The sequence below is a fragment of the Lipotes vexillifer genome, unplaced genomic scaffold, assembly GCF_000442215.2.
Source record: "Lipotes vexillifer unplaced genomic scaffold, Lipotes_vexillifer_v1.1 scaffold251, whole genome shotgun sequence".
NCBI classification, from domain to species: domain Eukaryota; kingdom Metazoa; phylum Chordata; class Mammalia; order Artiodactyla; family Lipotidae; genus Lipotes; species Lipotes vexillifer.
In genome coordinates this window covers 2,242,295-2,267,965 of record NW_006770868.1, presented here as the reverse complement: position 1 = coordinate 2,267,965, position 25,671 = coordinate 2,242,295, and the positions used below count along the sequence as shown (strand labels likewise).

Sequence of the window (25,671 nt, the reverse complement as noted above, 5' to 3'; positions counted from 1 at the left end):
AAGCTTCATCCATGTTGTGGCATGTGTCAGAATTCCTTTTTTATGGCTGAATAATATTCCACATTATGTTTATCCATTCATCACTTGATGGGCATTTGGGTTGTTTCCACCTTTTGGCTATTGTGAATAGTGCTGCTATGAACATTTTTGTACTTTTTTTTTTCTTTTGCGGTATGCGGGCCTCTCATTGTTGTGGCCTCTCCCATCGTGGAGCACAGGCTCCGGATGCACAGGCCCAGCGGCCATGGCTCATGGGCCCAGCCACTCTGCGGCATGTGGGATCTTCCCGGACCGGGGCACGAACCCGTGTCCCCCGCATCGGCAGGCGGACTCTCAACCACTGCGCCACCAGGGAAGCCCCTTTGTACGGGTTTTTATGTGGGCATATGTTTTTATTTCTCTTGGGTACATACTTAGGAGTGGAATTGCTGGGTTAAGTGGTTACTCTAGGTGTAACTTTCTCAGGAACTGCCAAACTTTTCCACAGAGGCTGCACCATTTTACATTCCCACCAGCAATGCACAAGGGTTCCAGTTTCTCTCCATCCTTGTCAACACTTGTTATGTTAATTATAGCCTAGGGTGTGAAGTTTTATCTCATTGTGTTGGTTTTTTTTGTTTCTCATTGTGGTTTTGATTTGCATTTTTCTAATGATTAATGCTGATGAGCATCTTTTCATGTGTTTTTTGGCCATTTGATCTCTTTGGAGAAATGTCAGTTTAAGTCTTTTGCCCATTTTAAAATTGTGTTGTCTTCTTGTTGAGTTGTCAGAGTTCTTTATATACTCAGGACACTAGACCTTTATCAGACATATGACTTAAAAATATTTTCTCCAATTCTATGGATTGTCTTTGCAGATCTCCTTCTTTTTATAGCTGAAGACCATTCCCTGGCATTGATCATTCTTATATGTAGCTCTCTCCATTGATAGAGCTTTCTCTTTTGCCCTTAAAACTGCAAATAGTTGTGTGATTTATGAGAATAATATGTAAACTTTTTTCATCCAGCTTGGTGCAAAGAAAGAGCAGAAACTGATTCCACTCCTTAGATCAATTTTCTCTCTACTTATGTGCTTACCTGCCTGCCTTTTTAGGCAATAGGCGTTCTCATTGGTTACATGTACTAATGCATTGGAACTTTTTTCTTGCTGTTAGTATTTAATATAGGATTTTTCTAACTAGGCTAAATATTTATAATAAAATAACACCACAGATTGATAGTTTAGAGCACAGAATGAAAGGAGGATAAAATTTCTGTATTTACAGCTGTTTCCTTTCTCTGGCCACCTGGTGTTTCTTGGTGGGACTAAAGATAATCTAATTTGTCAGTGTGGGCTCTGAGGGTGGCCAGTTCACAGCCATGAAAATTGTTTAAACATTTCCTTTTACCAAAAAAAAAAAAAAAGCAACACATTTATTTTTAGTACTATCAAGGTAATACTTTGATTGATGAGATGGCATACCACCTAGGTGCCTAGTAAGAGAAAAAGACATGCACACTAACATTTGGGTCTTGAAATTACATTTAGGAGTTATTCATGCAAAAGTGTGCTTTTTTTTTTGTTCAGAAATATGTATTCCTTTCAAATAGTTTTACATCTTTCTGTTTCTTTTCTTTCATGACAACACCCCTGTGAGGAAAGTCAGACGTTATTCTTATTTTGCTGGTTGAGGAATGAAGGCCGCAGGGAGGGAGGTGGTGGGTGCCCAGGATTAAGGGCACAGGGTTGGAATTAAGCTCAACCCTGTGGCGTCTACCAGCCTCGGCTTTTATCTTGAATCAAAGGAGGTAGTGGTGATAACAGCTCATTCAGAGGGGGGTGTTGGGGGTCAAATGAGACAGCGTTTGGGAAGTGCTCGGTACAGTGCCTGGCTCATGGGAAGCCCTCAACCAGTGGGAGCCCCAGTACCCATCTGGGGAGCAAACACCCCATCTTCAGGTCTCTGATGCTCTTATCACCAAACCAATATTAACTTTGTTCTGTTTTTTAAAACACCCTTACTTCCTTCTGTGTTAAAAGAGAACGATCATGTGGTGGCAAGATACTTTGTGTCAACATATATTCTGTTGCAGCTCTAGTTGCATAAAAGTGATTGATTTCATTAACTTCCTCCTCACCATTGAGGATTATTTCTCAGAATCAGGGAAATTTGAATAATTTTAAGTGGTTGTATAAGGTTTACAGCTTAGAATAGCGGTAGATGTCTGCTGCTCTTTCAACAACTGGAAAACAAACTAGTTCAGGCATGTAAAGAAATACGGAGAAAATGTGATGAACACCATGCAGCTACCTCCTGGTTAAGAAATAAGAAATTGAAAATACAGCTGAAGTTTACTGTGTCATTGTCAGTTGTCCATTTCCCTGGCAGCCTCCTAGAAATAACCCCTGCCTTGGACTTGGTGTTTGTCATTCAAAGTTGGGCTGTTTTCTAGGGGCAGGACAGGAATAAAGACGAAAACGTAGAGAATGGACTTGAGGACATGGGGAGGGGGAAGGGTAAGCTGGGGCAAAGTGAGAGTGGCATGGACATATATACACTACCAAATGTAAAATAGATAGCTAGTGGGAAGCAGCCCCATAGCATAGAGAGATCAGCTCAGTGCTTTGTGACCACCTAGAGGGGTGGGCTAGGGAGGGTGGGAGGGAGACGCAAGAGGGAGGAGATATGGGGATATATGTATACGTATAGCTGATTCACTTTGTTATAAAGCAGAAACTAACACACCATTGTTAAGCAATTATACTCCAATAAAGATGTTAAAAAAATAATTAAAAAAATAAGTCTTATTTTTTCCCACAGCTATCTGCATCATATTGGTGCATCTACTGATCCGATACAGATTACATTTCCTGCCAGAGAGCGTTGCTGTTGTCTCTTTAGGTAAGTGCTTATTGGTGATCCTATAATAAAAGCACTAACTATACCACTTTTTGAGTGCCTCCAAAGTGCTAGGAACCACAAGAGATGTGGTGTATACCTGAGCTCATTTCATTGTCACTGCAAGCTGCCGTGAGGGTGTTATGATCCCATTTTACAGATGAGGACACTGGGGCCTCAGGGGTGATGACCTCCTAAAGGTCACATAGAAGCCCCTCTATCCAACCTGAGAGCCCTTTCTACTTCTAGAACCACCCTCAGGGCACATCCAAGGCTTTTATCCGCTTATTATATTGTAGTTACTTTATTTCTAGTTTCAAGTTGTCTACCAATGATATTTATTTTTTTCTTATCACCACTGCTTTTTAAGTTAATTTTATGTATAAAATTATATATACTTTATAAGTTTTCTTTGCCTTGTAGATCTGGTTTAGTATATTTAGAAATTCTTTCCCAATATAGCGATGGTTTGGGTTAGCTTTGGAAATGAACATTCACACTGTTTATTCTAAGGTCTACTACTAGGCTGTGCTGTCACTCGACTAAGGCAAATGCTTGACAGTTAATTCATAGAATCACTGAATTTTACAGCCCGAAGAGGCTCTCACTTTAAGGTTTAGGATGGAGGAATGGCTCACTTTAATGTCAGTCAGATCTAAGGTCTTCAGAGAGCATTCCATTCTACCTCACTTATATTTCCCTCTTTTGTTTTCTGTGGCAATTAACTGTTAAGATAATTAGCCTCTATTTAGAATGTATGAATCACTGTAATCACAGTTGACCTCACATGTAAGTTCATTGAAGTGGTTAATGAAGCAGGGACCTTACTTTTCAGTAAGTATTAAAATGAAGATGTGGGTGGGGAAGCTTAAGGGATAGTAAATAGGGTTTCACTAAGGCCAGCTAAAGCTTTCATCAGCTTATTATATTGTAGTTACTTTTACTAGTTTCCACTTGCCTACTGATGATATTTAATTTTCCTTATCACCACTGTTGCTTTATAAGTTAATTTTCTTTGCCTTAGATCTGGTTTAGTATAGTATTTAGTATTTTTCGCAGTATAGCAGCAGCTTAGGTTAGCTTTAGAAATGGATGATCAGACTCTGTTCATTCTCCTTCCCCTACCAGTACCAGCATTCCTACTACTCTGTTTCAGCCCCTCCTGTATTTTCCCTGGACTTCACAGTACTACTAAGTGCCAGGTTCTGGCCTGTGAGCTTTCACATTGCCATCTCATGTAAGTCCCGTAACCCCCAGGTGATGCCATATTTTAAGGAAGATGTACCGCTGGATAATTTTGATCTTCAGTAAAGAGTTAGAAATCAGTTTTACTCAGAGTTCCTGTTCTCTATTGAGCAGTCTCTTCAGCTACACATCCTGGCAGATTCTAACAAACTTAGTTAACAAGAGCCTTAGAGCTCTAAGAAGAGGAGGATCATTTGTTAGCATTCCTTTCCTGATATTAGGCACCTCGAAAATAACCTATATAGCTAATACCTATTATTCTGGGGCATTCAGTAAAGACTTAAAAAGCCACTGCAAGGAAGTTACAGTTTTGTGGTCAGTTTACATAGTTTCTTAAGAATAAGACCTATAGTTGGTGTGTATTTAGGTATTGTGCACATGGAAATTTAAGTGGTGGTTCTTGTAATTTGGTTTGGAATGTCAGGTTCCTCACTGTCTCTTGAATGTTTCAGTAACTGCGGGTCACTGAATACCAGTGCTTGTACAAGGACTTACAGCGACATTGTTGTGTGCCTACCTAAGGGCCATTCCCCCTCCATGAAAACAACCCTCGCTTTGACCCCGTGTCTTTCCACATTGTGGTCAAGGAAGGTGAGCCCCTCCTCCAGGTCAAGATTGGTTTTCTTCATCGTGGTAATTGTTTCAAAGGGGTGGAGGCAGCAGGCAGTGTGAAAGCCAGGTCTGGCCAGTGAGACCAAGGGGAAGTGTGCTGGGGTGAGGAGTTTTGGAAACATTTTTCCTCACTGATAAAAAGAGAAATTTCCCCTTCCTTTGATGCTGTTGTATGAGGATGTGATGCCAGGAGCACTGGTAGCCATCTTACAATCACTGTGGCTCAAAGACGAAGCCAGAATGCTGAGGCTTGCCAAGGAGACAGATGGGAAGCCCAGATTCTTGACTGCACTGTTGTTTTGTAGAATTGATAGCCCCGAAACTACCTATCTCAGAGCTGCCTGTTACATGAGATAATAAACATCCATTGTTTAAGCCATTTTTAGTCAGGTGTTCTTTTACTTGCAGAGGAAAACATCTTAACTGATATAGGACTCTTTCCATTCAATGGACAAAATCAATTCAAAATGATTCAAAGAAAACAGATATTGGTGTGGGTGGAGTTGCACACCCATTGGCTCATGGCACCAAAAAACCTACAGGCGGTGCCAGCTTCAGACTTCGCTGGATCAAGTCTCCTGGACTCAGTTTTTCTCCATTCTCAACAGTGCTTCCCTTTGTTTTGGCTTCACTCTCAGGCAGGCTCTCTCCACATGGTAAGACTTGACAGCTTCAGGCTTGCTGTCCTTACAGTAGCAGTCATGCTGGGAAGGGTGGCCTCCTCTTCCCCCTGCTTCCACCAGAAGTTGTAGGATGAAGTCTGACCAAATGGCCACCCCAGAACTGGACATGGAGCGGAGCAGTGCTGGGGGTCAGCAAAGGCTGTCCGTGCACAAGGTTTCTTCCTTTGCTGATGTTGCGCAAATAACTGTAGCCTATACAGCTAGGGCTTGGGAGTGGGTGGTGGAAAGTCAGTCTTGCTTTCAGTACTTATTTGCTAACTCAGGTGATTGGAATACTAAGAGCACTTCTAGGGAGAGTGCTGGGGTCCAGAAAGGACTTTTTGTTATATTAGAGGACATTTGGTTAAAATTTAGAAATGCTGACAAAGCTATCAAAGTAGTTCTGTATTTCATAAAGCTATGTAAATGGAAGGAAAACTTTTTTCTCCTACTGGAACAAAGTGTAACAAAATATTGAGATATCTACCATTTCAAGAATTTCCAACTTTTGTGCCAAAAAAGAATCTAGATGAAGCTGCCAGAGAAAATGGGGTTTTCATTCTTTCAGGGGTAAGTTTTCCTAGCCTACTTTTTCTAACCAGAAGTTACTTTTGAGTCCACAGTCATTTAGAGATACTGTTGGCCTTTTGTGTTAAGCATTCAGAGCTCCTAAGAAATCGTAGGTATAGAAGAGGACTATCTGTACTCAAAAAGCACTTTTCCGCTCTTCTATTTTACTGTATTTTCAAATGAATCGAGACTTTTTTCATTCTTTATAAAAGCATAGTATCAACATGAAGTTCTAAAGCTATTTCCTTGGCCCTTGTTCAAAGCTTTCAGATACTTTCTATACTTAGGGAATTCTGTAGTTCGGGCCTTTTAAAAATGTATATATATATTTTTTCACACTTAGCTATAAAGAAGAAAAATCCTTTTCATTGACAACCAGCTCTTTTTATCATGCTTCCTTCTCTTCCAAACCATGTGTAGATGCACACATGCCCATCAGATGACTTGACTTGGTTTGAGCTTCAATCATTTTTTGTGTTCTTCACTTTTTACTGTTCTTTCCATGTATTAGTAAAGTTCACATATTTATTTTTATTGGCCATATAGTGCTGATTCACTGTTCATACATTTTGGGCTGAAATTGGTAAGGAGTGAAAATGAAATAGTTGTACTGCCTACTGTCCTCTGTTGTATATAGCAAAAATAGGAATAAATTTTTTTTCATAGTCATACTTTATCATAGAGTGAGGAAAGGCCTGAATGGGGTTAAGAATGGAATTTGACTACAAAATGCCAGGGTTTAGCCTGAATACTGCTGATAGTTAGAAAAACTGTATGTTAACTTATAACTGGATTTGATTGAATCATTGAATAAATAGGAATACACAAATGTGCTTCCTTGTCATAACCTGCTTAACTATGTTTGTACTTTTAGTTATATTATCTCCTTGTTTTGACTAAAGGATTGAAATTTTTTTTAAGAGTAGGGCTCTTTTTGTCAATGGGGGTTTTGAGTGGAAGATGAAAAAAAAATCACTCAGTTCCTGAGTTGCTGACTGAAGGTAATTCTGGGAAAAAGCATATATATAGTGATTATATTCTAATTGTACTTAAGTTCTAAAAACGGTTTTTTTAGAGAAAACTTAAAGCAAGAATCCTGACTGTAACTCTAACAGCTTTCCTGACTTTTTAGACTGTGAGAGTCCAGTTGTGATGCAGCTTGAGCTGTCCCATGGGTAACTCTCCCTGAGTCTCAGGTACTTTGATTTTTGTTAGAGAAGAAACAGGCATTCATTTGTTGGCATTAGCGTAGCTGTCTCAGAGGTAGAGGCCAAAATTGGTTGTCACATTGACAAAATGATCACATTAGACTCTAAGGATTTTCTGGGCTGTCGCATTCCAAGGAAGAGTGCTAGCACAGACTTTTAGCCTCTGTGTTTCTGGAAACATGGCTCAGAGGTGACAGTTTATTCTTGGAACATCTTGTTGCTCGTTAGCTGCCGTTAGCTAAACGTGTGCTCTGTGTGTAATAGTGCATATGCTTTTGCCTGGTCTTGCTCTGATTCTCCTTAGTTTTATGGTCATCTGCTCTTGGCTCAGCATTTTTTCATCTTAAAGTTGTATTTTATACTTAAATTTTTTAGATATGTCAGAATAGTGAGGTAGTCTGAACTTTAAAGGAAGAAAGGTTGTTAAAGGATTGCATTTGGAAACTTGCTACATCTGGGCTGATTTCTATAAATTTCCTCTTTCGCCACATAAATGTTCTCAACAGAACAGAAAGGAATAACATTCCACTGAAAAGGTAAGCTACCTTAAAAACAAAATATATAAACAGCATTTCCCCAGAAAACAGAGAGACAGCTCTGAGGTCCTGATTCTCATCTTCCTGGCAGGTCTTCTGTCTTTCAGAATACTATCTTTGGAGTATCTATTTTAGTATAGGTAGCAGCATCAAGGACTGGAATTTCAAAATCACCTTATTATAGCGTAAGTGATTCTATGATTATAGCTAACAAAATGTGCTAACAATACTTTAAAGTATTTTCAAAAAATTATTTGTGGTTAAAAACATATTACATAAGTAATTATATTCCTTTCTGCCCTATCCTGTAGAAGCAGGGCTGTCTCCTCATGGTAATCAGGGTTAGTCACCCCTGCCAACGTGGTAGCCTTGGTAGCCTGTTTCTAGGCCTGCTGGTCTGTTGGCACAAAGAGCCCAAAATGACCAGGCAGCAGCCATTGTAACTCTTACTATGTGAACTCTGGTGGAAATGTCCCCTTCTGGGAGCCAGGTTCTTTCAACCCACCGAGCCTAAAGTTTCAGGCTAAGGAAGCAGAAATCCTCCAAGCAAGAATCCCCACTCTTAAGTGAGTCGCTGAGAGTGATGGTGAGTGGTGTACCCATTGTGTGCTGTACCCATGCTTGCCTATTGGGGATGTACCACCCTATAATGGCCACTGGTTTCAGGAGTATACCGCACCCTGGAGGAGTGCACCATTCCTCACAATATGTCACCTCCAAGCTGGTGCCTCAGCTCCATTTTTTTTTTTAATTTTTAATTTTTATTTATTTTTGCCTGCGTTGGGTCTTCGTTGCCGCGCACGGGCTTTCTCTAGTTGCGGCAAGCGGGGGCCGCTCTTCATTGTGGTGCGCAGGCTTCTCATTGCAGTGGCTTCTCTTATTTCAGAGCGTGGGCTCTAGGGTGCGCGGGCTCAGTTGCTCCGCGGCATGTGGGATCTTCCCGAACCAGGGCTCGAACCCGTGTCCCCTGAATTGGCAGGCGGATTCTTAACCACTGTGCCACCGGGGAAGCCCCTCAGCTCCATTTTTGAGGAGGCCATTTACCACTCTGGCTGGCTGGCAGTTTCTGGATAGGACCGTGTGGTGTCCATGTCTCATGCCCACTTCTGCACCTCCTTTGCCAAAAAGTGAGTCTCTTGGTTTGACATGTTGTTGACATATTGTTATGCAGTATCCCACTTTGGTGGCTCAGACACTTATGGACCCTGGGACGGTGGTGCTAGCATATGTGTCAGCCTCAGTCAGAGTGAATTGCTGCCCTTTCCAGGATGGAAGGGGTCTGAGTCTGACGTAATCGAGTTGCCATCATGCAGCTGGCTGGTCTTCTCAAGGGATGGTACCACACCAGGTGATGAGTGTTGATCTCTGTGGCTCTCCAGTCATACATTCAGCAGTGGCAATGGCTACAGAGCAGCCTTGGTGAGAGGGAGTTCATGCCATAGGGGCCCTGCACAGCTTCCATGTCTGCCCTCATGGCTACTGTGCTCATGAGCCCATTGCACAGACACTGAAGTGGCCAACATCAGAGGCTGGCCAAGTGTTTCATGAACCACGCGTGGGTTTTTTTTTTTTTCTCCTCTGTCAGCTGGTCTTAAAGAGCTCCCCATGAGGCCGTATGTAGGAGCTGAGCTGAGAGAGAGATGTTGCTGTAACAGCTGAAGATGACATAGAGGTGTGGGCCACAAGTAAAGCATACTTGTGCCTTTTAGGTCGGCACAAGTCTGATTGCTAATGTAACACTTCCATCTTAAAATGGATTGCTCCTGGGCCCACCTAGCCTGACGGCAGGTATGGCAACCCAACTTATGAAAGATGATTCTGGCCACCTGGGCACTTGACGTCCCATGCTCAGATGCTCTGTCTCTATCACGGCCCAATAGCATGCCAGGAGCTTTTTCGTGTTTTTCCCTTGGGAGTTTTTTGAGTGGTATATGTGTCTTTTCTGCAAATGGCATGACCTTGCTCCAGAGCCCTAGGGGTCTATGCTGAGCGACCCTCCTGTTGGGGCTTGCCGGCCTCCCTTCCTACCAGATACTTCCAGTTCCATGGGGTCCGCCAGATCGTATGGCGAAAGCAGCAGAGCTGCTTGAACTGCAGCTAACTGTTTTGGGCCTCACTCAAAACCATCAGTCTCTCAAAATCCAATAAATGGTTTGAAGTGTTGAATAGTTGTCTCAAGTGTGGAATATATTGCCTCCAAAACCTGGAGAAGGCATACCAAGCATTGTGCTTCTTTTTTTTTTTTTTTTTTTTGGCCACTCGGCATATGGGTTTTGCGGTACGCGGGCCTCTCACTGTTGTGGCCTCTCCCGTTGCAGAGCACAGGCTCCTGACGCGCAGGCTCAGCGGCCGTGGCTCACGGGCCCAGCCGCTCCGCGGCATGTGGGATCTTCCCGGACCGGGGCACGAACCCGTGTCCCTTGCATCAGCAGGCAGACTCTCAACCACTGCGCCACCAGGGAAGCCCTGTGCTTCTTTATTACAGTAGAAGGGGCAGACCTTTTCCTTTACTTGGAGGCAGTGTCTTGGTGTGCTTCAGACCACTTGACCTCTGAATACTTCCCAGATGGGCAGCCCCTGAAACTCTATCCTCTGAAGCATACGTGTCTTACCAAGACGTCTCCTCGCTACTTGGTGCTTGTCGCAGTACATTAGCATGACGTCAGTAGTGGACCAGTGTATTGTCCTGTGGAACGTCCATATGGTCTGTGTCCTTGGGGACTATATTATGCAGGAAGCAGTAGTTAACCTAAGGCACTTGCCTCATTTGGGGCATCTGTGTAATCTTGAAATAACCTGGGAGCTCTGTATTCCAATGGGGTGTTAGGGACCACTTCTGCAGGCCTAGAAGGTCCACGGGAACCTGAGGGTTAAAGGTGCTCATGTGCATCTCCCTAGGCACCCCTATCCCATGTCTGAGCCCCACTTCTTCCTTATCAGGGACCTGCTAGGAGAAGGCATAGGAGATTTATCATCTTGAGTTCAGCATTCTCTGAAGATCTGCCACTCTTGCAGTTAAGACCTGTGCCCAGTCTTCAGCTCTAGAGGCACTCCAGCTGCAGGAGATGAGGGTCTGTTTCAGTGCTGCCAAGGAGGCCCTCTGACTCTCACCATTTGCTTAAAGTTGGTGATTGTTCGGGCCTTTTCTTTTTTCAGAGCATCGGTGGCACTCAGCAACAACCACAATTCCACTTTTCTTACAGTTATTATTTCCGTCATAACCTCTTTAACACCAGAGATACTGCATGAGCCCTTGCCTCCTCCACCAGTGTCCCAACCCAGTCTGCCACAAGTGAAAGTCTTAGCAATGGCACTGCTACCCTGGTGAGGGACTAGCAGTATTTTACCTCCAGTGTTGGGATCCTCTTTGCCCGGAAGCTGCTGAGTGGTCCAACTCCAGAACCCCATTCTCGAGTTTGCTTCCTTTGACCACTCCACTCCTGGAACCAGTGGTCTTAGGTTGGCTCCCTAAAAGCAGAATCTGAGACAGGGGTTTGGGGACAGGTAATGTATTGAGGGGTGCTCTTCAAGAGCAAATCTGTAAGGGAGGGAGTCAACAAGACCAGGGAAGGAGAAAGCCAAACAGTGGGTGTGATCTCAAGGTAGGCCTGGCCTAGCCTCAGCAGGAGGGCTCTGGGGCAAGAACGCCCAGCAGAGTCTGTCTCCCCTTAACCCAAGGGGGTGGGACTTCTCGACCCCCATCAGTTAGTCATTGACTATGAGCTGGTGTGGGGCGGGCACAGCTTCCACGATGAGGTGCCTCTCGGCGGCTAAGGGCAGTTTTCTGGAGAAGGGGAGAGCCGCGAGCACTTAGCAGCCAACACGCACAGCAGCTCACACAGATGGGCCCAGTGAAGGGGAGTGGGCGAGCCTCACAGCATCTACCACAGAAGGCAGCTGATGAGCTCTTTACAAAATTAAAAATGCCTGTACCCTTGACCCAGCAGCCCCTCTTTCAGGAGTTTTGTCTGTGGATACGCTCACACATGTGGAATGATGTATTTACTCAGATGGCAATGGCAGTGATAGCAGAAGCCTGGAGAACACCTGAGCGCTCATTACAAGGGGGCATATTGGATGGCACAGTGGAAGACACTGCAGCCACTAACAAAACAAAAAGTGTGAGGAAGCTCTTTATGTGTTGATATGGAATAGTTTCTAAGAGGTAGTGGTGAGTTAAAAAAAAATTCAGAATAGTGTAAATACTGTATTACCATTTGTTTTAAAATTTATTTTATATGTACATGCACATGCTTGTATATAATTTTAAGCGTACAGACACTCTCAGCAGAAATGTACAGTATAACCAAGAAACTGGTAACGGTGGTGGTCTACGGGAAGGAGAAAAAAACAAGAATGGGACAGAGACTTAAGTTTTCACTGCATACTCTCTTATACCTTTCAAATTTTGTACCGTAGGCATCTGTTACATAATCAAGTAAAAAATAAAGTAATTCATTTTTAAAACAATTCTGGATCTGCTGTTTACTAGCTCAGTGATGCTTGTCCTTAGCCTCGGTTTCCTCGCCTATAAAATGCAGGTGACAAAGCCTTCACTTCATAGGACTGCAGATATTAAACTGGGCAATGCATAGAAATCACTTAGTATAATGCCTACCTGCTAAGTAATCAATAACTGTTAGCTGCTGCTATTAATATTATTATCATTTATATTATTATGGTTTATTACCTTGTAGGGTAATCGTGAGAATGAGCTTAAATAAAGTGTATAGTATACAGTAGCACAGTGCCTAGCACCACAGTGTGTGTTTGTGTGTCTTTTTAACACAATGCAAATTAATAAATGTGTGTGCATATACATATATACATATATTTTTAAGGGAACTAGAATCATGTTCTACATACTGTTTTGTAACCTGATTGTTATACTTGATACATTTTAGGCACTTTCCTGTACTGTTCATATTCAGGAATACTTGTATTTTACAGCGATAATGGTAGACCAGCAGTGCACCCTGGGAGTGGGAAGGGTGTTAGCAGTTCGTAGCAGTAGTGCAGTCTCCCTGTGTCTCATCGTCCAGAGGTGGTAGAAGGTACCCAGGAGCCAGCAGTCCACTGTCTCTTGCTGGCCCTGAGCTGTCAGAAGAGGCTCTCTTGAGCCTTCCTGCCTGGAGCATTCTCTTGAGGAGTAAGAATAATTTAACCTGACAGATCCTGGGAGAAGGGTCTCAACAAATAATTATGAATTACTCCTGATCCTTTGACTTAATCCAGTGGCATCCATAATGAGGTGTGTGTATGAAGATCCATAGGAGGCAAAAGGAAATATTAGAACTTACGTTTCTATTTAATTTGAATCTCCCTCACAATCTCTGTTTTTTGTGTTATTTATTTTATTAATTTTTGGCTGTGTCGCACAGCTTGTGGGATCTTAGTTCCCCGACCAAGGATTGAACCTGGGCCCTCGGCAGTGAAAGTGTGGAATCCTAACCACTGGAAAGCCAATTCCCTGTGTTATTTTAAAATACATTGATATAGCAGCACTTTTTTAATAATAATAAAATAAAAATTTGTAACTTGAAGGTGCATGCTCAAATTCTTTTTACTGATAGGAATATACAAAATTGTATCTAGGGTATTATTTCCAGGGTGTCTGGTTGTATGGTATAAATTAGTTTCTCCTGGACACTAGGTTGATTTGACCTAACTTTGAACCTCAATCTCAAAAGGTAAAGGAGGAGTTTGCCAATTTAATATTGTACCATAGTTCAGTCCTAGGACATTTCAAAAGGATTACTCATATAATAGTAATAATAGTAATAGTAGTAATAATATCATATTGTATTTTACAAAGCTTTCCAATGCCTCATTAATAATAATATAGAAACAAGCTTAGGCAATAGAATAATCACTGATTCTCAAATGTAATTGCTTCATGTGTATTAATTACAAAAGCATTGATCATAGTATTAACATTTTTGGTGTACATTTACAAAGGAAAAAGAAAGTTGAGGTTTAGTAGCACAGAAAAACACTAGCTTTAAAAATTAAATCTGAAATCATGAAAATAGTTCCAACTTCCCTAGTAATCAGGAATGATTACTGAGTGCAGATTGACTGTAAATGCAAATCGAAACCTTAAAGTACAATTTCTTGCCCCTCATACTGGCAGAAGTGTTAAAGTCTGATGATTTTCCAGGGTTGGTGAGGATACTTTGGTGCAAGGGGTGTAAATCGGCACAGCCACTTTGGAGGACAATTTGGCAACGTTTTCAGAGATAAAAATGCTCATGCCATTCACTGTCTCTGGATCTTCCCTAGGGAGATACTCTTACACAAAGAGGCACATACAAGCATGTTCACTGCAGCTGTTAATGGCAAACAGTTGGAGACAGCCATCATTGGGGGAACGTTAAAAAGATAGTGACTTTTAAAAAAATTAAAATGGAGGGGAGGGATAAATTAGGAGGTTGGGATTAACACATACACACTACTATATATAAAATAGATAACCAACAAGGACCTACTATATAGCATAGGGAACTATACTCAATATTTTATAATCTGTAAGGGAAAATAATCTGAAAAAAAAAATATATATATATATGTTTACCTGAAACTAACATGACAGTGAAAATCAACTACAATAAAATTTTTTAAACAGTAAAGTAGAATTTATATAACATAAACTTTATAATTTTAAAGTGTAGAATTCAGTGCTTTTTAGTATATTTACAGGGTTGTGCAGCCATCACCACTATCTTAATTCCAGAACACTTTTATCACCTCAAAAAGATACTCTCTGCACATTAGCAGTCACTGCCCATTTTCCCCCTCCCCTTTCCACTGGCAACCACTAACCTACTTCCTGTCTCTAGATTTGTCTGTTCTGGACATTTCATATGAATGGACCCATACGATCTGGCCGTTCGGGGGTGAGGATGGGGTGACCGTTTTATTGTGATATAATTCACATACCATGCAAGTTACTCGTTTTAAACGTACAGTCCAGGGTTTTAGTATATTCACAGAGTTGTGCAACCATGACAACAATTTTAGAACATTTCGTCACCCCAAAAAGAAGCCCCATACCCTTTAGCTATCCCTGAAACTCCTCCCCAGCCCCAGGAAACCATTTCTGTCTCTATAGAGACAAAGGCAATCTATAGATTTGCCAGTTCTGAATATTTCATATCAATGGGTCATAAAAGATGTCTTCTGTGTCTGGCTTCTTTTACTTAGCATGTTTTCAAGACTCATCCACACATTGCAATATGTGTCAGTATTTCATTCTTTTCTACTGCCGGATAACATTCCATCGTGTGGATATACCACATTTTGTTGATCCATTCATCAGTTGATGGACACTTGCGTTGTTTCCACCTTTGGGCTAATAATGCTGTTATGAACATCCATGTACAAGTTTCTGTACGAGCATAGGCTTTTTATTCTCCTTTGTAGAATTGCTGGGTCATATGGTAATTCTGTTTTACTTTTTTACTTTTTTGCTGTTTTACTACAGCAGTTGTGCCATTTTACTTTTCCACCATTGATGTATTAAGGGTTCCAGTTTCTCTATATCCTTGCCAACACTTATTTTCTATTTAAAAAAAGTTATAGCTGTCCTAGTGGGTATGAACTGGTGTTTCATTGTGGTTTTGATTTCCATTTCCCTAATGACTAATGATGTGGAGCGTCTTTTTTTCTTGTGCTTATTGGCCATTTGTATATCTTCTTTGGAGAAATGTCTATTCAATCTGTGGCATCTTTATGCTGTGCTCTAGAGCTGTCAAAAAGGAATGAGGCAGATCTATATGTAGTCACCCCAATCATAACACTGAGCAAAATAGCAGGTAGTAGAAACTACCTGCTATAGGACTTCTCTGGAGGTCCCGTGTGCTTCCATTGCAGGGGGCACAGGTTCGATCCCAGGTCTGGGAACTAAGATCCCACGTGCCGGGCAGCCAAAAACAAGAAAAAAAAAGATGCATTATAGTACCATAAGTTTTATATAAATACACATGTGTGCCATGTGTTACATACACACACCCCCTAGTACTGTATGGTAAATATAAATATGTAAGAGCATAGAGAAGGGTCTGGTAGAATAGTCCCCAGACTTATCAAGATGCTTGGTTACTTTGGGGCAGGGAGAGAGAGAACTAGTGGGGGTGGGATTTCATCAAAAGGGACTTTTGTCTTATTTATAACATTTTACAAAGTATTCATGAACTATCTGGTTAATAAAAAACTGTATGAAAACTCCTTAAAATATATACACAGTTTAAAAATATAAGGAAAAGGAAGCAACTGGGGAACTCTAGAGAGGGGTTAGAATCAGTGCTTTCATGCCACGTGGAAGTGAATGTACAATTACTGTTCTGAAAATGTCATTGATCATTGATTCCCTTTATAGCTCAGACCTATTTCGTCTTATATCCTTTTTTTTTTTTTTTTTTTTTTTTTTTGCGGCACGCGGGCCTCTCACTGCTGCGGCCCCTCCCTCCGCGGAGCACAGGCGCCGGACGCGCAGGCTCGGCGGCCATGGCTCCCGGGCCCAGCTGCTCTGCGGCATGTGGGATCTTCCCGGACCGGGGCACGAACCCGTGTCCCCTGCATCGGCAGGCAGACTCTCAACCACTGCACCACCTGGGAAGCCCCTTATATCCTTTTTATCAAAACAGTTTTGTTGGGCTTCCCTGGTGGCGCAGTGGTTGAGAGTCCGCCTGCCGATGCAGGGGACACGGGTTCGTGCCCCGGTCCGGGAAGATCCCACATGCCGCAGAGCAGCTGGGCCCGTGAGCCATGGCCGCTGAGCCTGCGCGTCCGGAGCCTGTGCTCCGCAACGGGAGAGGCCCGCGTACCGCAAAAAAAAAAAAAAAAAGTTTTGTTGGTCTTTTACTAATATGTAACGATACAAATAATAGAGAGGTTTATAAAGTTAAAATTAACTGATCCTCTCTTCACCTCAAACCCCTCCTTCCCCATGACAATTAGTGTTAGTGCAGCTTCTTTTCCTAATAAACTCTGTGTTTTTGTATTTTCTTCTCACCCCACCCAATAAGGTGTGTTTCGTCAGCTTTCTGTTGTTGATGGGAAAAAGCTCCTTCCCCTCTAGGGGTAAGGGAAGTCTTTTTTTTTGGCTGCATTGGGTCTTCATTGCTGCATGCGGGCTTTTCTCTAGTTGCAGCAAGCAGGGGCTACTCTTCGTTGCGGTGAGTGGACTTGTCGTTGCAGTGGCTTCTCTTGTTGCGGAGCACGGGCTCTAGGCACGTGGGCTTCAGTAGTTGTGGCTTGTGGGCTCTAGAGCACAGGCTCAGTAGTTATAGCACACGGGCTTAGTAGCTCCGTGGCGTGTGGGATCTTCCCGGACCAGGGATCGAACCCGTGTCCCCTGCATTGGCAGGCGGATTCTTAACCACTGCGCCACCAGGGAAGTCCGAAAGGGAAGTCTGTCTTTAAGCATCTGTGATAGTGGTCTTCAGCCTTGCTTTGTAACCCCCTACCAGAGATTGTTATTTTGCAGATCCCAAGTTCTGCTCAGGTGTCTTTATTTCATAAAAAGCTCCCATGATGATTCTGATGAGGCCACAGGGTTAAGAATCATTAATCTAGTGAGTAACAGAGCAATCATAAATTGTACCCATGATGCTTCTTCGAGAATTATTTTTGGTAGGTTCTTTATGAGAGAGTAATGAGCCTGTCAGCTTTGTGGAAACATGCCTGAGCTAAGATAGTCTGTTTTGTTCCAGGAATTTCACAGAGTTTTCACTTTAGGTTATTTTTAGCATTGGGGCTTTAACTCTAACTAAATACTCTACATAGAGCTACCATCTGAGGGCCCCAGCCACTCCGTGGCATGTGGGATCTTCCCGGACCGGGGCACGAACCCGTGTGCCCTGTATTGGCAGGCGGACTCTCAACCACGGCACCACCAGGGAAGCCCTAGACTTCTTTATAGTATGTTTGCCTGAGATGCAAGTGAGAAACTCACGTGATTCATAAAACTCCATACTAATTTCCATTCTTAATGTTTTCAGACGTAAAACTTGCAGAAATTCATAGATGCCATTTAGAGATGTAATAATAATCAGTTTCTTTAGAATAATAAACCTGAGTAATCTTTCTTACATCTTAAATTTTTGTTAAACTTTACATTTTCTCTTCTAGGTATTCTCATGGGAGCAGTTATAAAAATTATAGAGTTTAAAAAACTGGCAAATTGGAAGGTAGGTTTACCCAATTGTTCTTTTTTTTAACATATTTACAATTTTTATTGGTTCTTAAGTTTAGTAACACTAATTATGGTGGCTTTCTTATCATTCCTTGACTGTCGGTGAAGTTTATATTGTCCCATTAATTTTTTAACATTCTGGTAGATTACGGTTGATATCTTTACATCTGAGTTTTTTGAAAAAGCATAAATCTCACACTGTTTCAAATTAACATAGGAGCATTCAATGCCATGTTTTGTTATTTACTTGCATTTTTATAATCTTAGACTAACTTGCTGTATACAAGGCTCTAATTAGCATTTAACATTAAACAATGTTTATTGCTCCTAATTCCATTCTGACAGCTGAGCCCAATAAGACATATCTGCCCAGCACTGTAGACCTTACAGAATGCTTTATATACTGTAGCTTTTGTCATCCTCATGACAACCATGGAGGTAGATTGACCACGTATTATCCCCATTTTTACAGATGAAGAAAGTGACCTCTGAGAGGTTGGGACATGTCTAACATCACAGAGCTAGAGAGCGGTTGGGTTGGCTCTTGTGTCCAGACCCTCTGGTCCTATGTGTTCTATATTTTCTCTGCCACACCATGCTGTCCTCACTTGTGGATGTTCCCACCCTTACGTTCACACAATGGTCATTAGAGCGTGAGGTCCAAGGACTAATTGAAACTCAAGTTTCAGCTTAAACTTTGAGCATCTATATCGAGTAGGGAGTTTAACAAGTGTGTAACAAAACTGATTTTGTGGAGGGAAATAAGGTCCATTTCAAAATATTAAAAGAATTGTATGGTTAAAATGTGTCACGTTTGAGCCCTTCCTACTTGGACACAGCTCCTAGGTGTGAGGATTAATTTACCTGTGGAACTGTAGAGTATAAATTTGCAAAACAGGGCTTCCCTGGTGGCCCTTCAGTTTAACCCCCCTCACAGTGGCTCATTCTAGGGCAGGAGCAACTGACTGTACACTGTTTCTCAACTCTTAGACTAGATAGAGCTTGATGTGTAAATACCACCTGCTAACACATTTTGTTTGATTTAAAATCAATTGATCAAAATTGGAATCGATTTTAAAACAATTAAAAAATCATTAAGTTTTTTGTTTTGTTTTATTTTGTTTTTCATGGAGGAGAAAGAAAGAGTGGCTTTATTTCTTTGCCAGGCAAAGGGGGAACACAGTAGGTTAACGCCTCAAGAACTGTGCCCCCAGTTTTATTTTAAATGTTATTAATCTATACAAAATTCTAGAAATTTCACATGGATTTTTAAAAATATTTTAAACTGCTTAATTTGTAATCTTTTTAAAAAGTTAATGTATTTATTTTTGGCTGCATTGGGTCTTCGTTGCTGCGTGCAGGGTTTCTCTAGTTGCAGTGAGTGGGGGCTGCTCTTTGATGTCGTGAGCAGGCTTCTCTTGTTGTGGAGCACGGGCTCTAGGCACGCAGGCTTCAGTGGTTATGGCATGCGGGCTCAGTAGTTGTGGCTAACGGGCTTAGTTGCCCCAAGGCATGTGGGCTCTTCCCGGACCAGAGCTCAAGCCTGTGTCCCTTGCATTGGTAGGCGGATTCTTAACCACTGCGCCACCAGGGAAGTTCTCACATAAAAATTTGAACTTCTAGCTTCTCTCAAAGAAGCAGAAGCTCTCTCAACACCAGGTCCACATTCCCCACAGCAGAGATCTGAGGCACTGAGTGCAGCTGCAGCCCTAGGGAATGCTGTATGATCCCTTCTCCGAGCAGGAGGAGGAAAGGTTATCTTTTACTTTTAGTTTTATATGCTTCGGTATTATTAAATTTATTTTTCAACAGATGTTAGTTTTCAAGTTAAATAATAATAATATATTGAATAGTATAGATGAGTGAACCACAGTTGGGTGGTGAATGTAATTAAGTGCCCTGAAGAGCCATCTAGACAACCAGTGCTTGGCCTCAGAAACGGGTGAGGTTTTTAGGCTAAAACCATTGGGCAGGCTTTCTGGAGGAGCAGGTGTTTGTGGAAGCCAAAGCAGGAAGTAGGATCTGTTTGGAAACTGGGTGCTGCAGGGAACAGGGGAGGTAAGAAAAACAGTGGAGTTGCTGGGTGTTTTCTTTCCGTGTAGGTCTGTTTCCAGACTGTCCTCCTGGGCCTGCCTTCTACCTATATTGTCATATGCTTAATATATTTCTTTAAGTCAACTTGCTTTTTTGTGTATATATGTCTTTATAACAGTTTTTTAAAAGCTTTTATTGTGGTAAAATACATGTAACATAAAATTTAGCATTTTAGCCATTTTTAAGTGTACAATTCAGTGGCATTAAATACATTTACAATGTTGTTTAATCATCACCACTATCTATTTCCAGAATTTTTTCATCATCCCAGACAGAAACTCTACCCATTAAACAATTCCCTATTCCTCTCTCCCTACTTTGTTTTCTACTTTCTATTTTTCTTAGTATTTTCTATTTTTTTAGTAGCCCCTATTCTACTTTCTGTGTTTATGAATTTACCTATTCTAGGTACCTCAAATGGGTGGAATCATATAATATTTGTCCTTTTTTATCTGGCTTATTTTATCAATACTTAGCATGATGTGTTTTTTTTGTTTTGTTTTGTTTTGTTTTTGCGGTACGCAGGCCTCTCACTGTTGGTGGCCTCTTCCCGCTGCGGAGCACAGGCTCCAGACGCGCAGGCTCGGCGGCCATGGCTCACGGGCCTAGCCACTCCGCGGCATGTGGGATCTTCCCGGACCGGGGCACGAACCCGTGTCCCCTGCATCGGCAGGTGGACTCTCAACCACTGCGCCACCAGGGAAGACCTAGCATGATGTTTTTAAGGTTTATCCACTTTGTAGCCTGTGTTATAACTTGTTTCCTTTTTATGGCTGAATAATATTCCATGGTCAGTATATACGACACTTTGTTTATCCATTCATCTGTTGATGGGCCCTGGGGTTGTTTCCACCTTTTGACTGTTGTGAATAATGCTGCTTTGAACGTTGGTGTACTATATACATTTATTTTAAAGGAAACCTTATAATACTGTTTTAAGTGGGAAACCAATATTGTTTTTATAAATAAATATGATAAAAACAAAGTGGTACATTTGCTTGCTGAAGCCTCTGAGGTCAAGCCTGTCCTCTTTGTCAAAAAGGGGGATCAGCATATTGGAGAGAGGCTTAACACGGTAGCACCAAACTGACGCGTCTGACTTAATTGGGACTGAGAAAAAATCAAAAAGGGCTGACTTTCTCAATCCGTGGGGTCAGTGGTATTGGACACACATTGCTCAAGTACCACCTAAAACCACATCAGATCATTTTAGGGAGATACTGCCCAAAGGAACCTGGGATCTTTCTGTAACACTATTCACTGTAAGGTGGTGTGTGCATTTCCTGTGGCTTCTGTAACGAATTACCACAAATTGGGTGGCTTAAAACAGCAGAGATTTGTTCTCTCATAGTTCTAGAGGCCAGAAGTCTGAAATCAAGGTGTTGGCAGGGCCACACTCCCTCAAGGGAGCGAATCCAGGCCCTAGGGGAGAATCCTTCGCTGCCTCTTCCGGCTTCAGGTGGTCCCAGGCATTCCTTGGTGATGGCAGCCTGACTCCTGTCTCTGCTTCAGTCTGTCCTCATGTGCCTTCATCTCTGTGTCTGTGTGTCCCTTTCTGTCTCTTTTAAGGACACTGTCATTGGGTTTAGGGCCCACCCTAATCCAGTATGATCTCAGCTGTAATTCTTCCCTTAATTCCATCTGCAAAGACCCTATTTTCAAATCAGGTCGCATTTTGAGGTTCCAGGTCCCATGATTTGGGAGGAGAGGACGCTGTGAACCCACTGCAGGTGGGTTCTCCTTTTTCCCAGGGGATGTTTTGTTTCTGAAACTCCCAGAGTCTCTGCAGTGGCCCAACTGCACAGATCCTGCGAATAGGTTGCCCCACAAAGCACAGAGATCGGCCCATTTCTTTTCACATGGCCCCAGTCTGAGTCATGAGCTTGTGATACAGGCAGTTATTTTAAGACTTAATAAGGCATTTTCAGAAGTCATCATTTGCTTCTATTTTGAGCCTTTTTTGAATGTTATTTTAGTCTTTATGGTAACAGCCGTACATTTGTAAGGATACGTTTATCATTCTTTTGAATAGGGATTTTGACAAGAAGTCAGACTGTCAAGATTGTGGCATAGAAGTTTTCATATGAAAAGGGCCTGATTTTGCAGTATTAAATAGACTGCGTATTACCTGTAGTCATTTTGGGTTTGAGAACCAGTATGTATTTTCCCCCAATCCACCAACAGCTAGAGAACTGTATTACTATAGAAGATGCAATTATTATTCCATTCCCCCCAAAGGTGGCCATATTCTAAAAATACCTTTCATAATGGTACTTAATATTTGAATCTGAGAGCATGGCAAGGGGCTCGCTTTATAGCCATGTCCCAGGTTGCAGGGGCATTAGGTGAGGACTGTTTCATCACATCAGATTTAGGAAAATGGCAGAGTTGTCTATGACATGCAGAGAAAAGGCAGGGCTATTTTAAACATGAGTAGGGTTTACTCTTCCTCTAAGTGGATTGTTTTAGGGCTTGCCGTTAACCTTTGTCCTGGAGGAATCCAATTTGTGGACTTGTTTTTGAAAGTGTTCTATTTCTATATTAAAAAAGTGTTCTTGTTTTCTATATTAAAATTAGTTTTCTTTCCTTAGTAAAGAATAAAAAGCATACCGCTGTATGTTTGGAAGTGGTTCATTCTGCTATTTATTTTGCTATTTATTTGTCACCTTTTAAAATCATTTGTCCTACATTTTTAAATGCAGGTTTTGAGGTTTTTGTATATTTGTTTGTTTTTGTCTCTCCTTTTGTTTGTTTTTGTCGCTCCTTTTGTTTGGTTTTATTATCAGGTGGTGGTTTAAGCATTGTATTTTTCCACTGGGCCAGGTTCTAAGAGAACAGTTACTTTGGCTTTTCATTGATGGATTTATTTCTTAATTACACAGATTTCATGCCTCTGAAAATATCCATTTTATATTTACAGGAGGAAGAAATGTTTCGTCCAAATATGTTTTTCCTCCTTTTGCTTCCACCTATTATATTTGAGTCAGGATATTCATTACACAAGGTAAGGCTCAGGCACACATTAGTGCTTTTGGTCCGGGTGGCTCCGTGTGCTTTTTTTTTTTTTTTTTTTTTTTTTTCCCGGTACGCGGGCCTCTCACTGTTGTGGCCTCTCCCTTTGCGGAGCACGGGCTCCAGACGCACAGGCTCAGCGGCCATGGCTCACAGACCCAGCCGCTCCGCGGCATGTGGGATCCTCCCGGACCGGGGCACAACCCCGTGTCCCCGGCATCGGCAGGTGGACTCTCAACCACTGCGCCACCAGGGAAGCCCGGCTCCGTGTGCTTGTAAGGCAAGTTCCTTAAAAGCTCAGGTGTTAATTTAGCAGTGGTGGCTCTGTGTGAACACCCTGGCGTGTGTGGTGGAAGCTGGACTGTCATGCCTGACTTGTAGAGGGAGCAAACATGGTCAGTGGGCTGCTTTCATGGTTTTAGGCAGTGTGGCTTACTAGTGTTTTCCATAGAGGGGTTCTTTGCCCAGAAAGAAATAGCCAAAGTGATTTTGATGGTACACAGGTGTTACTTTGACTCCTCTTGGACACAGACTGACCCATGTTAAGAGGACAGACTGTGTCCTGGGATGACAGGGACAGGTGCCCCAGGCCTACTGGTTCTCTCACGTCACCATATCGGGCCTTTCTCCTGCCTTGGGCCCATCCATTCTTCAGTGTCTCCCCTCTCAGGGCACTGCCCTGGGCCTCAGCTCCCAGCCATTATGCCCTTTAAGCCCCAGTCTCCATTCCTTCCCACCCTCTCCCTGGCCCTGCTTTTCCTCACCAGACTGGAGCCCCATCCTTCCCCCTAGTCTTCCACCTCCTTCTGGCCCAGTCACCTACTCCCACAGTTGCTCCGCTCATTCTTGGCTCCCTGACCCTGGAGAGCAGCATCACTGGCCCCTGCTCAGTTCTCTGCTTTGCTCTGGCATTTCTGGTCTCTGTCTTCCAGCTTCCAGTGGGGCTCTTTCTGCCTGGGCAGGAGCTTCTCACTTTTAAGCCAGTTTGTGTGTGTACCTGAGTCTTTTCCTTGTCTATGAGTTCCTTTTTTTTTTTTTTTTTAATTTGTATAGCAAACTTTTTTTTTTTAAATACATTTATTTATTTATTTTTGGCTGCGTTGGGTCTTCGTTGCTGCCTGCGGGCTTTCTCTAGTTGCAGCGAGCGGGGCTACTCTTCATTGCGGTGCGCCGGCTTCTCATTGTGGTGGCTTCTCTTGTTGCGGAGCATGGGCTCTAGGTGTGTGAGCTTCAGTAGTTGTGGCACGCAGGCTCAGTAGTTGTGGCTCACGGGCTCTAGAGCGCAGGCTCAGTAGTTGTGGTGCACGGGCTTCGTTGCTCCCTGGCATGTAGGATCTTCCCGGACCAGGGCTCGAACCCGTGTCCCCTGCATTGGCAGGCGGATTCTAAACCACTGCGCCACTAGGGAAGTCCATATGAGTTCTTTTTAAATATAAGTGTATTTAAGTTTTAAAATAAAAAGGTGATTCAACTTAAAATACTAGTAATACAACAGTTATTTTGTAAATGTGATTTTAAAAAACGGTGAAGGTTGGAAGGACTAAGGTTCGGCGTATCTTTGGAGAGAGGAAAGAGCCTGGACTTTAGAGCCAGAGAGACCTAGGCCTAATCATGCGCTGCCCCCTATAGGTTCCTTTTGAGTAGAGTAGAAATTAAAAACAGAGAACAAAAAGATCCCCAAAACCTTACCTCCTAGGTTGCTTTGAGATTTACATTAGATGAAAGAATGTATGCAAAGCACCACTCACCACATTAAATAATTGGTAGTGCTTCTTGTTATTATCTATTATAACATGACTAGTGTTATTATTAATAACAATGTAATAAACGAGTTAAATTTGTTATGAGAGTTTTGGTAAAAACATACAAATTAAATTTTTAATTTTCTTCCTGGATATTAAAGCAAAATTATTCTAAGATGTTCAGGTCAGATTTTTTTTTAAGTTATTATTTTATTGTGCATTAATCAAAAGAAAAAGTGAAAAGGAAGTTTAATATTTAAAAAATCCCATATCTTATAAACCATTCCTGACATCAGATAATTGTTAAAAAGAAAACAAGCAAGAAGGATTTGAAGGTCAGTATCTCTCACTCTTTAATTTTGTGAACAAATCTTGAAAGAACTGAGCAGATTATGAAAATATTTCAAAACAGTGCTGAAGAAAATGGATTGATTTTTTTTTTTTCCCCCCCTTTGGCTGCCACTCGGCCTGTGGGATCTTAGTTCCTCGACCAGAGACTGAACCTGGGCCCTCGGCAGTGAGAGCACAGAGTCCTAACCACTGGACTGCCAGGGAACTCCCGAAAAATGATTCGATTTTGACTTAAAAACATAAGACTGGTTATTATATTAGCACATGTAAAGTTTTTATTTTCTAATTTTTTGGAGGGAGGGGAAATAAACTTATTCAAAATTTGAGGAAAATAGTAGTTTCTTAAGAGAAGAAATTTTTGAAGATGGCTTTACAGCAGAAACTGTGACAATTTATGTGAAAGGGACTAGTGTGAGTTGGAATGGGAATTCAGAGACTTCTGTCCACTGTCTACCCACCCCCAAAGAAGATAGGAGGTTGACTTTATTTTAATATTGCTATATTTGCTGATGTAAGTTTGGACTTGGAATAAAAATTTCAGTACAATTATCATCAGTTGGTATGT

The 25,671-nt window shown here is 42.0% G+C and overlaps 1 protein-coding gene across 3 annotated transcripts in view; it reads left to right on the top strand.

The window, feature by feature from the left end:
• The window catches only part of SLC9A8 (solute carrier family 9 member A8), a 67,117-nt gene that overhangs the window by 5,829 nt on the left and 35,617 nt on the right, over nt 1–25,671 (top strand). For all 3 annotated transcript variants that reach the window (XM_007446390.1, XM_007446389.1, XM_007446388.1), the window contains exons 3-5: nt 2,802–2,882; nt 17,844–17,902; nt 22,922–23,005. In XM_007446390.1, coding sequence (XP_007446452.1) covers nt 2,802–2,882; nt 17,844–17,902; nt 22,922–23,005 — 224 coding nt within the window. The remainder of the gene's footprint in view (nt 1–2,801; nt 2,883–17,843; nt 17,903–22,921; nt 23,006–25,671) is intronic.